Below are 14,853 nucleotides of genomic sequence, written 5' to 3' on the forward strand. Positions count from 1 at the left end.
CTGTGAGACCTCTGGTTATACAGACAAAAAATATTCATTTAATTTCACCATTGGAACATTAGGACGATTAATAAAATAGTCAACTGTAAGTATTCAACATTTGATTAATAAAATTAATGGGAACTCTCTGCAATTAATCAGTCACAGAAAACTAATCAACAATCAATCAAAAAGTCACAGAGAACTTTTAGAATTCATCAAATAGTCACAGGAAACTTTCCAATAATTGATCCAAAAGCCACCAGACACCATTCCTTATGAAAACTGTTCAATGATTAACTGAAAAGTCTAAAAAAAAAAAACATTTTGAACTTTTAGGCAGGGGAACTCTTTGTCAAAGAGCTGCTTGATGATTAACTGAAATTGCCAAAAGGATCCATTTGTCCACAGGAACTATTCGTGAAATAATCAAAAAGTCATTGGAAATAGGCATTTATCAAAGTAGTTATCAAGAACTGTTCTAGTTAATCAAAAAGGTGCTAGGAACTGTTCTAAAATTAATGTGATAGTCACCGGGAGCCTCCTAACAATTGTTCAAATAGTCACAAACAACTATGATGAATCGACTAGTCATTGGAAATAATTCCTTGATTAAGTTGAACTTCATGTGTACAATCTCTGTTGTTCAATCATTAATTTTAACTTTAATTTATCTTCATTTGTGATTCTTTCTCCTATCTTATTCTCATATCCCTGACCCTTGACTTCCTGTATATCGTTAAGATTCTTTTCATCCGTCATCCTGGCCTTGTACCCTCAGAGCCTTGTGCAGACTCTCCCAGAACTCCCCACACCTCTCCTCCTCCTGAGGCCACTCCAGGTAGGTGGTGGAGCTCATGAGTTTGTGCAGTTTGCAGAAGCGCTTGGGGATGTCGTCCTTGGACAGCGGTTCCAGCAGGATCAAGATGGCCGCCTCTTCGCCAGCGTTTCCATCAAAAAGCCAGAAGTGGGAGAAGTCCAGCTCGTAGCGGCACCAGTCGGACTGGACAAAGTTCTCAGAAAGGACGAAGATGGTCCTCCGGCTTTGCTCGATGGAGCTCATGATGTTGTCCAGAATCCAGTGCCCAGGAACAAAGTCTCTCTTGTGGAGGCACAGGGTCAAAGGTTGTGGACTGTTCATGGGGTCCTGTCTGTTCTCTCTGTGGATGGATGAACCAGAGGATTTAAGGTGATCTGCTCTGATCTGATTACATTTATTTACTCAGTAAGAAATAAGAACACTCTGACGTTACCTTGGCCTCTCCAGTTCAGGTACCAGGTAGTTTTCCACCCAGCCGGCGTCCCTCTCACTGTAGGACACAAAGGCATCAAAACGCAGCAGAGCTTCTGTGGCCTCTCCATCTCTTTGACGCCTCCTTTGGGAGCTACGCTTGGCCTTAAGCCACGCCCAGATCATACTGAGGTACCAGAACGCATGAAAGCGCCAAAGCAGGAACCACACCAGAAGGGCAACACACAGCGCCACTCCACAGCTCACAGACACAACCAAAACCTGATGGCACTGGACAATGGAGAGGTTGACTTGGCTGACTGGCTCCCCCTGGAGGGAAAGAGGGGAGTCGCAGATGTAGCTCTCCTCTCTGTCTGTTATTTGAACACCTCCACCTCCTCCAAGAACAGACTGGAGAAAATGGACAAAGCCACAGGAGCACACAAACTTGTTCTGACCAGCCTGGAGGCCCTGGAGTCGTCTGTAGGACTGGAGGTCGGACTGCCCAAACATGTTCAAGGTGTTTGACTGTGGAGGACCACGAGAGGGGGTTACACCTCTCAGAGGACTGAGCGTTTGGAAGAAGAAGTCAAGATGTGGTTGGTTCTTCTTACCTGTATGGCCAGTGTTTGCAGGTTGGGGAACAGCCATCCACTGGGCAGACTCAGGAACTTGTTCCCAGAGAGGTGGAGCTCTCTGAGGGCCGGCAGGAACAGAGGGAAGCTTTTGAGGTCATTGTTGCTCAGATCCAGCACCTGTGTTTGATGACGTAAGAAGATGAATGCTCCACGTGCTTGTTAAAAAGTGATGTTTTGATGTTGTCAGGTGTGTCAGGATAGCTACCTCCAGAGTTGTGGGGAGACACTGGGTGACAGCTGAAAGTTTAGCCCTGGAGATGTTGAGGTGTCGCAGAGTGTGGGGCCAGGAACAACTCTGAGGCATGGAGCTGAAGATGTTCCTGCTGACGTCCAGGTGGGTCAGTTTGGGGAGCTTCTCTACCAAGTGGCTCATCAGGGACAAAGACTGGACAGCAGAGACACAGACAAACACGTCTTCAAGGAGCAGGTTGCTTGTTACTTTTACCTCTTTTGGTCTTGATTGGACGTTTTTGCTCAAGATCCAAGAACAACATTGCAAAAGTAGTTTTAGCCCAATTTCAAGTCTTTTAGAAACATCATAGTTTCACAAAGAAAAGGGGGAATTCTGACTTTCTTCTCACTGGTTGGACCTCCATTTTTTATTCAAGGGCCCAAATCATCCTTTTTTCAATGAAACGTTTGGTTCCTCTTTCTCTTTCAAACTATTGTGGTTTTTCTGTCCCTCTTCTCCAGTTTGCTGAAATTATTAGCAGATCATGAGGATCTTAAAGCATGAAGCAGGTCAAGAGGCATAAAAAACACCAGCGAAAAGTATGCAAAAGGTAAGAAAATGTGAAATAAGTTCATAAGCATGGTAAAAGTAGACCTGTTAAACAGCACAGACTCTTTAAACTATCAACAGAGCTAAACACAGACAGGTTTGCACAAGGAAAGCTCATATATTTCATTATTAAACAAATTCAGTGAGTGCAGAAAATTATTCTTTGAATAAGCATGAGTTGACTGAAAAGGGAAGCTAGAGGCAGCCTCACTTTGTCTTATCTGTGGTTAGTGTTTCAGCCATCAGACTGACACGTCTTGTTAAATATAATGCAGCTACATAGCTACTGAAAACTTGTTGAGTGTCAGCAGACGGGCCACATAATAAAGTGTTACTGAGCAAGGAGTGCAACAAATATTTAAGACTGGTCAAGCACCCTCAGAGCATTTCCACTGAAGTTTAAAACTCGCACGTCCTTCAAGGGGCTGTCTCCTTTGCACAGCGTCTCCTTCAGAGTCAGGTCAGTCAGCAGGTTGTCGGACAGGTCCAGGTACTGCAGGTTCACCAGCAGGTGGGATGTAAGACACGGTATCACAAACACCTGTGGGTACAAATCAAGCTGTTGATTAAAGATAAAGTGCACTTCTAAAGACCAGGTGTCCCTCCGTGGTGAATTTGACCGTCACTTCAACATTAAAGGCATCATTACAATTTTCGGGCCTTGCCTTTGCTCTAATGATGGACAGTTTGCTGGGGTATGACGACAGGAACCAGAAATGTGAAGAGGACACAAACTCAAAGAAGTCGCTGTATACTAGGTTTCGTACGAAGACCTCTTCGAGACTTGCATGATCCGTTGATTCAGCTGGCCTCCAACTAACGAGGACAATAAATCAGTTTATTATCTGGTTCCAACAAAAAAAACATTTAATCCTCAATATTTCCGAGGACGATGTCCCAGTCTATATCACATGGGGCTTCTTCTTTTTTTTTCAGACAAGTAAAAAGTTGCCTCATTGATAAAAACAGTCTGGGATCCCCAAGAATCAAAGTTTGCAAAAAGATGTGCTGTGTACCTACCTGCCCACACCCATTAGTGTGGTGTCTTCAACGGAAAAAAAGGTGAGTGGTACTCCATCCATCGTTTTGAGGAAGCCAACAAAGGCCTCGTCCGAGATAGTAGAGTTTTGGAAAGAAAGGCTTCTAAAAAATTGTAAGAGACTGGTTAATTTCTTTTAACATTTTTCACGTTAAGCCCACATGAACAACAGACCATCAGAGACCATGTCCTGACCTGATCCTCCTCTTGGCGGCCTCTTTGAAAGGCAGCACAGTCTCATTCCCGATCAGGTGAAGGTCTTCTAAAACCAAAGGTGTGTTTGGGTACGATACGTCAGCGAGCACAGCTGAGGCCAAGGCTTTGTTAGTTAAAAAGGGGCCGTGAAGACTCAAAGTAACACGACCCAGAGGCCAAATGTCTGCGAGAGCCCCAGACTCGTACCTGCAGAAAAGGCAGGAGGGGGTCAGGGGCAAAAACACAAGGTCAGGGCCTGCATTGAAGACTGTCAGCTGGAGGAAACAACATTAAACACAAGCTCAGTCCTTAACCTTGAAATGTTGTTGGCATGCACGGTGAGCTCCTCCAGATCTGTGACCCCCAACAGATCTGCTCGCTTTATCTCCTCCAGAGCAGGACCTCCAAACAGCAGCCTCCTCAGACTGACCAGACCCTGAAACCCTGAAGGAGAGGCCAGGCTCCTACAGGAGAGGAAGTGAGAGAAGAGGCTCCACTGAGAGGCACAGAGAGGGGAGAAGATTGGGTTGAGCAATGGAGTCTGTGCGCCTTACCCGTACGGGTTGTTGAGCAGGTTGAGCTGCTGCAGAGCTCCCAGCTGCCCCAACCATTTGTGGTTGAGGGTCGTCAGCTGGTTGTTGGACAGATCCAGGTTCTCCAGGCTCCCTAGAGACTCAAAGGCTGATGGGTGGATCACAGCTAGTCTGTTTCCTGAAGGATGAATTAATACATGTGGAAGTTTCCCCGTAAAAACAGTCAGATCAGAAACAACACATGATGTGACCAAGGCTTCCTTGCTAACATTACCAACGCAAACAGTCTTCAGCCATGAGGAATCCTGTGAAACAGTTTCAGTTTTAACTAGCTTTACCGTGTAGACTCAGAGCCCTCAGGTGCCTGTGTCCTGTCAGGTCATCCTCAGTCACCTCTGTGATGTTGTTGAGTGACAGATCAAGAGTCAAGGCCAAGTCTGTGACCACAGGAACACAGGTGAATCCACAGTGGGAGCAGTCACAGGAGAGGTGCAGGTCACAACGGTCACAGGAGGGTCTCTCAGGGTCTGGGTCCAACCTCTGAGCCCAGCAGAGAGTGAGCAGGAGGGACAGAAGAGTTAAATGAACGCTGGCCTTCTGTCCCATACTGCAAAGATAGAAGAGAAGTTTGGATGAGAGATGAAAACCAAACTGACTGTTCTTCTTTGAGTTTGGTCCTACGTGGGAGCAATTTTTTTCATCTTCAAAATATTCAATCATTTCCATCAGTTTTAATTGAACTGATACTTTGATATATTCTGAACAAACTGCATGTTGACTAACCCTAAACCATCCCACTTTGATTGGAGACGTTCAGCAGGATGTGTCCTGGTCAAATGTCTGAATATCAGGGGTCTCCAACTCTAATTACCTGAGGGTTGCTGAGCATCCTACCTGGTAACAAAGGGGCTACTTCAGGTGTTCTACAAAAAATGAGAAATATATTTGTACATATACGTATGTGTGGTTGTGTGTGTGTGTGTGTGTGTGTGTGTGTGTGTATACAAAACAATAACAACAACAAAAGAAGCATTCAACTGTAGAAACAGCTGTACTTCGAAACATTAATCATTTCACAGTCATATTTGGCTTGTCTTGCCGTCTGAAACCTGATGGGACTTCTTTTTAGACATCCTGACCGCAGACATGCTTCTTAGACGGAAAAGGAGAAATGAAACCACTGCTCGATAAGCCGAAAGAGATAACACAAAGAGTTAGGGTTGGAACGAGGCCCAGAACGCTACTGTATTTTAAGAATTCACTTGAAATGGCAAACCAGACACTAAAGAAGGGCATTTAGTTAAAACTTGTAAATTAAAGCTTTTCTTAATGTTTTTTCAAGGTGTGAACAGATTTAAACTTCTACAGATAAAGGAAGGTTTTAGGATAAAACTGTCAAAACAAAATCCACCCAGATAGCAAAATGTGAGTGAATCAACACTGTGATTTTGTCAGGCTGAAGACCTTAATAGCCTTGATGTCAGTTACTGGAACAAGCATTTAAAGTGCTGGCATGACCAACATGGACATAATCTTGTATGTATATATATATATATATATATATATATATATATATATATATATATATATATATATATATATATATATATATATATATTGCATTTGATTATTTCTTTTATTGGGGTCCCCCTTAGCAGTGTCCAGGCTAAAAACATACATATTTATTTACAGTTTTATCATTTATACATTTTAGATTAACAAGAACAAAACTCAGTCTGTACAATCAATCACATATTGGAAAGAGAACTTAAAACAAATTACATACAAATCCGAAAACTTTAGATATTCATTGAACTTTACAAGAACTTCCGTTAAAAAAAAATAAAATAAAATTAATGTCATCCACAGATCTATGATACAGAGGTTAGAAAAAGAAAACGCAACCACTTTGCGCCTGTTGTCCAGAAAATGTAATGTGCCCATGTGATTTTTTTATTTGATTTTTTTTTTTATTTGTCTTGTTCAATAAATTAACATTTTTTTTCTTTTAAATTACATTAAAAAACACATACATGAAAACAATATTTTCCTTGATAAAGTTGACAAAAAAAAAAACATTCAAATGTTGAAATGGGAAAATACGCACACTGTCTGACTTGCAGATAAAAAAAAGAATATTTTTATTGCAATGTTTTGGTTTCATCAGACAACCGGTCTAGTAGGTGTTGTAGGTCTTGTACCGAAACGTTGTAGTAAAAATATTTATCCTATCATCAAGCAATTGTTTCACAGGATACCTGACCCTCCAACGCACCTGCTCTGAAAAATAGAAGTGCAAAGAAGTTTTTCCTTTGTAAATGTTGAATTAGGAACTGTTATTAAATGATGACTCAACATAGCTTTTTTAACCTTACCTTAAAGTAACCAACCTGACCAAAACACAACAATTAATCAATCTTTTTCTACCTGGGCATTTACATCAAACAGTTAGAGTATCTCAAATGCTCCTGCCTGATGGACAACACTGAAACACACGTCATCATCTCATGAACATAAGAAATATTTTCAAAAAGAATCCTCAGAAAAGTCTGATGTCTTACCTGCCCTGTAGCAGAGACGGTGATGGTTCTGGATAATGGACACACAGGGACAGGAAATCTAAGAGTGTAGGTGTGAGTGTCTTTGTGATCGTACATACAGGAAGGTTAAGAAGAGCTGAAGGTAACCAAGCTGAAAAGAGGTAGTGCACACAAAGGCTTACTCTCAGGTTTGCAGAAAGATATGCCTGTATCCCTAACTTGCATCTCAGTGGTTAGTCAAAATTTATTCCTGGTCTTTTGTTCCGTTTCTGGCTCATTGCACACACACACACATACACACACACACACACACACAAGGACAAAATGTTTTCAAAGCTTAAGTATCAAACGTGGTTTTATTTTAAGCATTAAAACAACAAGCATGTTTTTATGTCCAGGGTTGAGACCAAAAAGTTGGGTGCCCCTGAGAACTCTGTCCCTTTTGTTTGTCTCATTCTATTTTTTTCAGATTCAGTCACTTTTTGAGCATTTTCCAATCTCTGTTTTTGTCTCCTGTGACCTCTCACACTCAGGCTTTCCTCATCCGTCATCCTGGCCTTGTACCCTCAAAGCCTTGTGCAGACTCTCCCAGAACTCCCCACACCTCTCCTCCTCCTGAGGCCACTCCAGGTAGGTGGTGGAGCTCATGAGTTTGCGCAGTTTGCAGAAGCGCTTGGGGATGTCGTCCTTGGACAGCGGTTCCAGCAGGATCAAGATGGCCGCCTCTTCGCCAGCGTTTCCATCAAAGAGCCAGAAGTGGGAGAAGTCCAGCTCGTAGCGGCACCAGTCGGACTGGACAAAGTTCTCAGAAAGGACGAAGATGGTCCTCCGGCTTTGCTCGATGGAGCTCATGATGTTGTCCAGAATCCAGTGCCCAGGAACAAAGTCTCTCTTGTGGAGGCACAGGGTCAAAGGTTGTGGACTGTTCATGGGGTCCTGTCTGTTCTCTCTGTGGATGGATGAACCAGAGGATTTAAGGTGATCTGCTCTGATCTGATTACATTTATTTACTCAGTAAGAAATAAGAACACTCTGACGTTACCTTGGCCTCTCCAGTTCAGGTACCAGGTAGTTTTCCACCCAGCCGGCGTCCCTCTCACTGTAGGACACAAAGGCATCAAAACGCAGCAGAGCTTCTGTGGCCTCTCCATCTCTTTGACGCCTCCTTTGGGAGCTACGCTTGGCCTTAAGCCACGCCCAGATCATACTGAGGTACCAGAACGCATGAAAGCGCCAAAGCAGGAACCACACCAGAAGGGCAACACACAGCGCCACTCCACAGCTCACAGACACAACCAAAACCTGATGGCACTGGACAATGGAGAGGTTGACTTGGCTGACTGGCTCCCCCTGGAGGGAAAGAGGGGAGTCGCAGATGTAGCTCTCCTCTCTGTCTGTTATTTGAACACCTCCACCTCCTCCAAGAACAGACTGGAGAAAATGGACAAAGCCACAGGAGCACACAAACTTGTTCTGACCAGCCTGGAGGCCCTGGAGTCGTCTGTAGGACTGGAGGTCGGACTGCCCAAACATGTTCAAGGTGTTTGACTGTGGAAGACCACGAGAGGGGGTTACACCTCTCAGAGGACTGAGCGTTTGGAAGGAGAAGTCAAGATGTGGTTGGTTCTTCTTACCTGTATGGCCAGTGTTTGCAGGTTGGGGAACAGCCATCCACTGGGCAGACTCAGGAACTTGTTCCCAGAGAGGTGGAGCTCTCTGAGGGCCGGCAGGAACAGAGGGAAGCTTTTGAGGTCATTGTTGCTCAGATCCAGCACCTGTGTTTGATGACGTAAGAAGATGAATGCTCCACGTGCTTGTTAAAAAGTGATGTTTTGATGTTGTCAGGTGTGTCAGGATAGCTACCTCCAGAGTTGTGGGGAGACACTGGGTGACAGCTGAAAGTTTAGCCCTGGAGATGTTGAGGTGTCGCAGAGTGTGGGGCCAGGAACAACTCTGAGGCATGGAGCTGAAGATGTTCCTGCTGACGTCCAGGTGGGTCAGTTTGGGGAGCTTCTCTACCAAGTGGCTCATCAGGGACAAAGACTGGACAGCAGAGACACAGACAAACACGTCTTCAAGGAGCAGGTTGCTGGTTATTTTTACCTCTTTTGGTCTCAGTTAGACCTTTTTTACTGAATAACCAAAATAGTGCAGCAGGAATGCCTTTAAGCTAACCATTGCAGACATACAAGCAGAAATGTATATTTCTTTACGTTTCGTTGCTTTGAGTTCAAAGTCAGAATGCTGACTCATTAGTTGTCACTTAGAAATCAAAAAGCACAACATAGGAAAAAGGACCAGTTCGAGGACCTTCAGAGCATTTCCACTGAAGTTTAAAACTCGCACGTCCTTCAAGGGGCTGTCTCCTTTGCACAGCGTCTCCTTCAGAGTCATATCCGTCAGCAGGTTGTCGGACAGGTCCAGGTACTGCAGGTTCACCAGCAGGTGGGATGTAAGACACGGCATCACAAACACCTGAAGGGAGAAGTTTTGCAAAGGTTCATGGATGATTTGAGGGGATGATTTATTTATGATTTATTGGATGGGACAGCTGAGGGGAGGAGGAAATGTGTGAGTAGAAAGCAGGAAGCAAGAAGTAGAGGCTGCAGATGAACCACTAACTACTGCGACAAAGACTAGAGATCTGCACCTGGGGCACAAAGCCAATGATGCTCAACAATCCCTGATCTTGTTCTATGCACCCCCCTATTCTAGCCTTGACCTGTTGCCGTCTTGGCTTATCTGAACCAGGAAAACTTGCAAACCTCAGTCCCTACCTGAGACTTAATGACGGACACCTTTCTGGGGTAGTGCAGCAGAAACCACAGCTGCAACAAGGAGACGAACTTATAAACATCCAGCACCACCAGGTCTCGTATGAAGAACTCATCGATGGCTTTATAATCAGTTTTACTGGCTGGCTCCAACCTAGCCAAACACAAAACACCAAGAACAGCACAACAGGTGATCAAAGCATTTCCACACAGATATACTGAAGTAATGTCAGTCAGAAAGCAGCGAACAGGCGAGCTGACTAACTTCCTACCTGCCCTCGCCAGTCAGTGTGGCGCCTTCACATGAAAAGAAGCTGAGCGGCACTCCATCCATCACCTTCAAGAAGTCAATAAGTGCCTCATCTGATGAAGTCAGGTTTCGGAAAGTGAGGCTCCTAAAGAAAGACATCAGAAAACCTTCGGTGGGTGAGCGGTAGCCGTAGTTCTGCTTTAAAAGAGCAAAGAAGTCCATGTCCTGACCTGATTCTTCTCTTGGCGGCCTCTTTGAGCGGCAGCTCAGAGCCTTTCTGATTCATATTCAGGTCCTCAAGAACCATAGGTGTGTTTGGGTACGATACGTCAGCCAGAATGGCTGAGGCCAAGGATTTGTTTGTTAAAAACGGGCGGTGGAGACTCAGAGTAACACGACCCAGTGGCCACATGTCAGCTAAAGCCCCAGACTCATACCTGCAAGACAACAGAAAGACACGACTTCTGACAGTGATGGAATACATGAAAGTTAACAAATTTAATTTCTAAGTAACTTTGATCAGCATGTGATCACCATGACACTAGCAGCAGCAGCCTGAACTGTTGATACAAGGCAGGATGGATCCATGCTTTCATGTTGTTGAGGCCAAATTCTGAGCCTACCATCTGAATGTGGAGCAGAAATCCAGACTCATCAGACCAGGCAACGTTTTCCCAATCTTCTATTGTCCAGTTTTGGTGTTGCTGTGTGAATTGTAGCCTCAGTTTCCTGTTCTTAGCTGAGAGGAGGGTCACCCGTGTGGTCTTCTGCTGCTGTAGCCCATCTGCCTCAAGGTTGGACGTGTTGTGTGTTCAGAGATGCTCTTCTGCAGACCTCGGTTGTAACCAGTGGTTATTTGAGTTACTGTTGTCTTTCTATCAGCTCCAACCAGTCTGTCCATTCTCCTCTGACCTCTGGCATCAACAAGGCATTTTGTCCCACAGAACTGCTGCTCACTGGATATTTTCTCTTTTTGGGACCATTCTCTGTAAACCCTAGAGATGGTTGTGGGTTAAAATCCCAGTAGATCAGCAGTTTCTGAAATACTCAGACCAACAACCATGCCACATTCAAAGTCCCTTAAATCACCTTTCTTCGCCATTCTGATGCTCGCTTTGTCTTCACCATGTCTACATGCATTAAGCTGCTGCCATGTGATTGGCTGATTAGAAAGTTGCGTTTACAAGCAGTTGGACAATGGTTCAGAATAACAAATCCTGGAAATAAAAAAGGAGCTGCACTCTCTGTTATTACATAATTCTTCCTGAAGGCTTATATTCAATCCTGCCACCAGGGGGCACTGTGTAACAGTCTTTGAATAGCCTCAGAGCATGCATTTCTTCTGCTGTGATGCTTGTTAAACACACATCAGAATCAGTTCTTTACCTTATAAGGTTGTTGGCGTTTATGGCGAGCTCCTCCAGCTCTGTGACCCCCAACAGATCTGCTCGCTTTATCTCCTCCAGAGCAGGACCTCCAAACAGCAGCCTCCTCAGACTGACCAGACCCTGAAACCCTGAAGGAGAGGCCAGGCTCCTGCAGAAGAGGAAGCTTTTAGTGTTTTATCACCGTTGGGCACTCACTTTCATGACAAAGATTGTGCAGGAGTGGCCCGATGTAGGGATACCTGTACGGGTTGTTGAGCAGGTTGAGCTTCTGCAGAGCTCCAAGCTTTCTGAACCACTTGTGATTGAGAGCAGTCAGCTGATTGTTGGACAGATCCAGGGTTTCCAGACTCCAGAGAGAATCAAAACCCAGTGGATGGATCACAGCTAGTCTGTTACCTGGAGAGCAACCATATAAAATATCAGTATAGCAGCATTTTCAGAGAGATTGGCGAGACACATGGACACATGTAGAAAAAAAAGAAGCCTTTCAACATGGTTGATGTTAAAACACAACAAGCTTTACCGTGTAGACTCAGAGCCTTCAGTCGCCTGTGCCCTGTCAGGTCACGCTCGGTCACCTCGGTGATGTTGTTGAAGGAAAGATCAAGAGTCAAAGCCAGGTCTGTCACCACAGGAACACAGGTGAATCCACTGTGGGAGCAGTCACAGGAGAGCTGTGGGTCACAGCGGTCACAGGAGGGTCTCCCATGGTCTGACCTCTGAGCCCAACAGAGGAGGAGGAGGAGGAGGAGGAGCGGTGTGTAAGAACAGGCGGTTGTCTTCCCCATTCTGCAGAGACTGTAAGAAAAGCTTTTATGTGAGGGGGGCGAAGGTAAAACGAAACAAAACAGAGATGGGACGAAAAAGAAAGACACTCAGGAGGGAAATGAGTCTGTGACCAAAGAGGAAGTCTTTCGTGCTTTATTGTCCAGTCCAGTCCAGTTTCTCCCACAGTTGGGGTCACATGACCAAACAGAACAGGAAACAAGTGACAAACACCTTGCACCAAAAGACTCTCATGTGTTATAAATTGTAAAATGTTTTACTGTTAAGTTACAGTAACTTTGCAGTATTCTTTCTGTATAAATGTGAAAACAGTATTTCACTGGCAGCTATTTCCCCACAAGTCTTCTGCACATTTACAGAATCTCCACACTGTGCATGCAACAAGTTTTTGTTTTATTAGCAGCATGTAAACCATCTGTATAGAAAGAAAGACGGCTAGCTTGCTCTGTTAAGACAGCTGATCGTGCTCCTGAAGGGAGCGAGAAACACCACACTAAGAAAAATAAAACAAACAAAAGAAACTTGATCCTGCTTATCCTGCATATTTATCAACCACCAAACCCACTACTTCCACTACCCATAATGACCTAGCACAGAATCATACCAATCAAAAAAACATTCAAAAACAAAAATACAATTTAATGTTTGACCTTACCTGTTTGCAGAGCTGACTCTGAGTAACAGCAGGAAGACACTGATACAGCTGAAAGCATGTGAAAGAGTGTTCATCATCAAATTGGGAGGAAGTAAGAAAAAGCTAAGGGTTGCAAACTGTAGCCAAGTGTGAAAAGAGGTAGTGAGCATGAAAATGATATACTCTCAGTTGCAAATGTGAACTTACACATGCATGATAACAAATTAAAAATGGTTCATCTGTCCAAAATGTTAGTGAATCGAGCTTCATGCATGAAATAAAACCTGTATATTTATTTTTCAGAAAAACTTATTTGTATGATTTTTGTTTCCAATCAAATGGAAGTTTTTCACGGTTTTAACACCAGTAAACTTCAGTCATCATCAACTTCCTCGACACCTCACGCTGTGTCCCAACTTTCCAGGTAGTGCTGTTGCATTTCTGCACGTCAGCCTGAAACAAAAAAATACAAAAACACATTCTTTCATTTTTATCAACCTCTGAGTTGTATAGAATATGAAAGCTACTGTTGTATCATGATGTGTAATAACCCTTCAATGGACAGAGCCATAACTTTACCATCTGTCAAGCTTCCATCACTTCCTCTTCATCAGTCAGAGTGTACCTGTCTTATCTCATTTTTCCTATCAATTAAAGGAAATATGATAATGGAGCTCATCACTTCCTTTTTCAGAACAAAAACTCAGAACTGTCAAAAGATTTGAGCAGGTCTGTCTGTGAAACGCTGTTAAAACTGACGCCGCTGTCTGAATCTCTGAATCTGTGAGGAATCTGGAGTAGTCAGACTTTCAAAGAAAGTTTGTTTCTTAAAGCGTTAACTTTGTGCACGAGGAAGTAATGTTCTTTTCTGTTTTGTTTTTGAGATTGAAGTGTTTGTCTAGTCAAATTAAAGAGCCCCTTTTAGCTCCAGGGTTCAGCTCACAGCAGCAGGGCTCCAGAACTCTCTGGGGGATTCAGACGGTTAAACTTCCGGTCCAAACAGGAAGTGGGGACGAGGTGTGTTGTGTATTTTTGATTCTGCAAATGTCACAGTTATTGGTGTTTATCTAAGGGCTGACACACTCTTCCTACGTAGGATGTTACAGTGTGTGACAGGCGGACGGATGGATGGATGGATCTATCAGAGAATGGAAGGTAAAGAATGGATGGATTGTTATACAGATGGTGATCAGTCGTTAGATAGATCTATAGAAGAGTAGATAAACGGGTGAATGTTTTTGGATGAATGACAGGTCATGAATGGATGGAAGAAGTTTGGATTGATGGTAACAAATAGAAGTGATAATGGATGGATGGATGGATCATGATTGTTGGGTGGATGGGTAGATGGATAGTGATGGATGAATGGATGGATGGATGGAAGGATGAGTGTAAGAATTGATCAATGGTTATCAAAGAATGAACAGATAAATGGCTGGATCTATGTTGGATGAATGGAAAAAATGAATGGTTATTAATGGATTATGGTTTGAAATTGATGATAGATGGATAAGTAGACAGATTCTTTCAGTGGATGGATAGATGGATGTTGATGGATGGCTAACAATGGGTGGTTTTATGGATGGTATTTTATGGTTAGATGGTTATGTTAATGGAAATGAAATAAGGTTAACTTGAAGAGATGGATGTTAGATTAATGGATGATTGAAAATGAACGACTGATTTTTGGATTGTATTTCATGGATGGACGGAAGTGTGAATGGAAACGAATGGGATGGATGGTTGACAATGACTGGATGAATGGATGGTATATGGATATATGGATACATAGAAATGGATGGCCTGTGGTAAGTGAATAGACAGAATGAAATTTGGTTGGATTGATGATGATGATGATGCATTGATGGATGGAAATGGATGGATGGATATATATATATATATTAGTGCTGGGCAAGTTAACATGTTAATTTTGCGTTAACTCGTCAATCTATTATCCATCGCCAGTGTTATCATAAAGTCAGCTTGTCTCCTGTCTTCAGACTACGACTTCAAGTTTGACGGTTGTCCTTACCGGTTTGAGCCTGAGTACACGGACGAGGAGCTCCATGAAAGAAGGATGCAGAG

The 14,853-nt window shown here is 43.6% G+C and overlaps 2 protein-coding genes across 2 annotated transcripts; both read right to left on the reverse strand.

Annotated features, from left to right (window-relative positions):
* Positions 1-558: 558 nt before the first annotated feature.
* Positions 559-5,002, reverse strand: LOC141811328 (toll-like receptor 2). The gene is made up of 11 exons (XM_074699341.1): positions 4,735-5,002; positions 4,418-4,574; positions 4,178-4,327; positions 3,864-4,070; positions 3,650-3,772; positions 3,295-3,445; positions 3,006-3,170; positions 2,054-2,233; positions 1,825-1,965; positions 1,233-1,738; positions 559-1,139 (listed from the first exon to the last, which is right to left on the reverse strand). The coding sequence occupies exons 1-11, from the start codon at positions 5,000-5,002 to the stop codon at positions 731-733; spliced, it is 2,457 nt and encodes an 818-aa protein (XP_074555442.1). The 3' UTR covers positions 559-730.
* Positions 5,003-7,400: 2,398 nt separating this feature from the next.
* Positions 7,401-12,136, reverse strand: LOC141811326 (toll-like receptor 2). Its single transcript, XM_074699339.1, has 11 exons — positions 11,872-12,136; positions 11,588-11,744; positions 11,347-11,496; positions 10,191-10,397; positions 9,983-10,105; positions 9,714-9,864; positions 9,247-9,411; positions 8,800-8,979; positions 8,571-8,711; positions 7,979-8,484; positions 7,401-7,885 (listed from the first exon to the last, which is right to left on the reverse strand). The coding sequence occupies exons 1-11, from the start codon at positions 12,134-12,136 to the stop codon at positions 7,477-7,479; spliced, it is 2,454 nt and encodes an 817-aa protein (XP_074555440.1). The 3' UTR covers positions 7,401-7,476.
* Positions 12,137-14,853: the final 2,717 nt, after the last annotated feature.

This window comes from Halichoeres trimaculatus, unplaced genomic scaffold, assembly GCF_033239565.1.
Source record: "Halichoeres trimaculatus isolate MK-OKI-2021-1 unplaced genomic scaffold, fHalTri1.1 fHalTri1_scaffold_22, whole genome shotgun sequence".
Lineage (NCBI taxonomy): Eukaryota > Metazoa > Chordata > Actinopteri > Labriformes > Labridae > Halichoeres > Halichoeres trimaculatus.